At 37.9% G+C, this 2280-nt stretch overlaps 1 protein-coding gene across 1 annotated transcript; it reads left to right on the top strand.

Moving 5' to 3' along the window:
- Positions 1-43: 43 nt before the first annotated feature.
- Positions 44-2271, top strand: LOC110107850 (geranylgeranyl transferase type-2 subunit alpha 1-like; the record flags this gene model as incomplete). The annotated part of the gene is made up of 3 exons (XM_020838278.2): positions 44-243; positions 340-506; positions 590-2271. Coding segments are annotated over 3 exons (518 nt in total), but the record flags the coding sequence as incomplete, so codon positions are not given.
- Positions 2272-2280: the final 9 nt, after the last annotated feature.

Raw genomic sequence — 2280 nt, 5'->3', positions numbered from 1 at the left:
CTCTCTCTCTCTCTCTCTCTACATTCTCTCCCTTTCTCTCCAGCATCCAATGGTTATGCATTTAATCCTGTGGTTTTTGATAGGTATACCAAGGAGGCGATCGCCGCCAGCTCGAAGCTACTGGAAATTAATCCAGAAATATTAACTGTCTGGAACTACCGGAAGCTCGCTCTACAGCAGAACTTAAAGGAAGCGACAGATTCAGAGCGTATCAAATCTCTGGTGGACGATGAGCTCAGAGCCGTGAGTTTTATCCTTTTTTTGGAAGTGAATTGAGAATTGTTAATATTTATTTAGTGGGTAGATCTGATGTCGGGTTCTAAATCTCAAATTCTTAAGGTAGAGATAGCATTGAGAGCGAACCCTAAATCTTATGGGGCATGGTACCACCGGAAATGGGTTTTAAGTCAAGGGCTTGCCGAAGTAGATTTTGACAGGGAATTTCGGCTCCTGGACCAATTGCTAAAAGCTGATTCCCGCAATTTCCATGGTTGGAATTACCGTAGGTGATGCATCAGTCATGCTTTATTTGTTTCATTAGATTATAAGTGCTTGCTTAGGCTTTATAGTTCATGCTTTGGCACTTTAGGTTTGTTGCCAAGCTGAAGGGTTTGCCTGAGGTGGAAGAGTTGAAGTTCACTATGGATATGATTAACACCAATTTTAGTAATTATTCGGCCTGGCACAGTCGGAGGTATTTACATCATTGGCATTCTCATTATTCTGGTTGTGTTTTTTAAATAGATTTATTTTTGTGCATTTTTAGTGCATATTCGTGAAACTATTTTAACGCGTTATTTTGAGATATTTATTGTGCATGTTATCGTATCTGCCACAAAATGAATAGTCATATATGTTGACATGCTCAAGTCTTCAAGGCTTTCGTAATATGAAGAGTAATGAAACTAAGTTATCCATTGAAACTTGATAAATACATGAACACTTTGATCAATATATGTTAAGAGGAATGCAAAATTAAAATAAACCTTTGATTGATGTTGATGGATTGATAAGTGGATGCATGAATCAACCGTAAATGATGCAGTCAAGGATTATCGTTTTATATTTTGTATTTTATTTATGTTTTGGACTTTATGTAATTTTTTGTCTATGTTTTTATGTGCCCTATGATGGAAAACAACCTGTGATCATGCTTGGGTTTGGTGCTCTGTGGTAATTTCTCTCCTTTGTTTTCCTTTATTGACCTTGTTCTCTTGTTTCTTTATTGGCTTAGTGGAGGGCTGAAATTTCCTTAATGGGCTTGGCTCATTTCATTCCCTTCCTCTTGGTTGCTTGGTGTTCCATGCTTATTACGGTTTGTCTTTTGCCGGTTAGAATTCCTGCTATTTCCCATGCAGCTGGCAGTTTATTTTTGCTGTTTCGAATTCCTGCAGCTATCCATTCCCCTTCCTTTGTACTGTTTCCATGTTTTGTGTTGGCTCCTATTGGCTATTTGGGGTGGCTCATTTATGGGGCTGTTAGGTCCTTTTTCCTTCTATATGTGGGGTTCTTTGCTACAGGGAAGGAGGTTTTTTTAGATGAAATCTGATTGAAACCTGATGGTTTTCTTCATAAGCTTGAGAGCTTTCTTTTCGTGCACCTATTTCTTCTTCCGGTCTTCTATCTATTTCAACTCTCCACGGTTTTCCTTCCACTTGTATCCTTCTTCTCCTAATATAAAGAGTGTGGTGTGTTGTTGAGCCGGTTTGTTGGTATTTGCCGGAGGAGTGTCGACCTGTGTTGGAACAAGATTGTTGTGGTGAACCTCCGGTTTGATTTTTTTTTTAGCGCCAATCTCCAATTTTCAGATTTGCATGTGAGGTGAACTTTTTAGGTTGTTCTGATGGAAGTTTATGTTTTAGTTTGTTTATTGCAAAGTTTCCTTATTGTTTTCTAATTTTCTTATAACTGTTTCCTATCAAGTTTCTTTCTGTCTGAGGTGGTTTATGTTTTATTGAAGAAAGTGTTTTGTTTTTTCCTAAGTGTTATCCTATTTGGCCTTCTAGAACTTAGGATACAGCAATAAATAATAGGTAGATTCTAGTGTCTACTAGTTGCGTTGAAGATAGAGAGAGATTGAGAGAAATTTCTTGCTCCTACTTCATTGAGCGGTTGATTCTTAGATTATGCATATAGACAGCGGTGAGAAAGTTAAAGGGATTCCATTGCCTGCTTGTTGCAGTGCATTGAGATGCATATTGGGATAGATATAGAGTTGATAAACTAACAATGATATTCCATTAATTGCTGGCTGTCTTCTAGTTTGCATTGAGATGGAGA

Source organism: Dendrobium catenatum, unplaced genomic scaffold (assembly GCF_001605985.2).
Source record: "Dendrobium catenatum unplaced genomic scaffold, ASM160598v2 original_scaffold_193588, whole genome shotgun sequence".
Classification (NCBI taxonomy): domain Eukaryota; kingdom Viridiplantae; phylum Streptophyta; class Magnoliopsida; order Asparagales; family Orchidaceae; genus Dendrobium; species Dendrobium catenatum.
The sequence above is the reverse complement of the archived record's forward strand: the minus strand, read 5'-3'. Positions and strand labels throughout refer to the sequence as shown.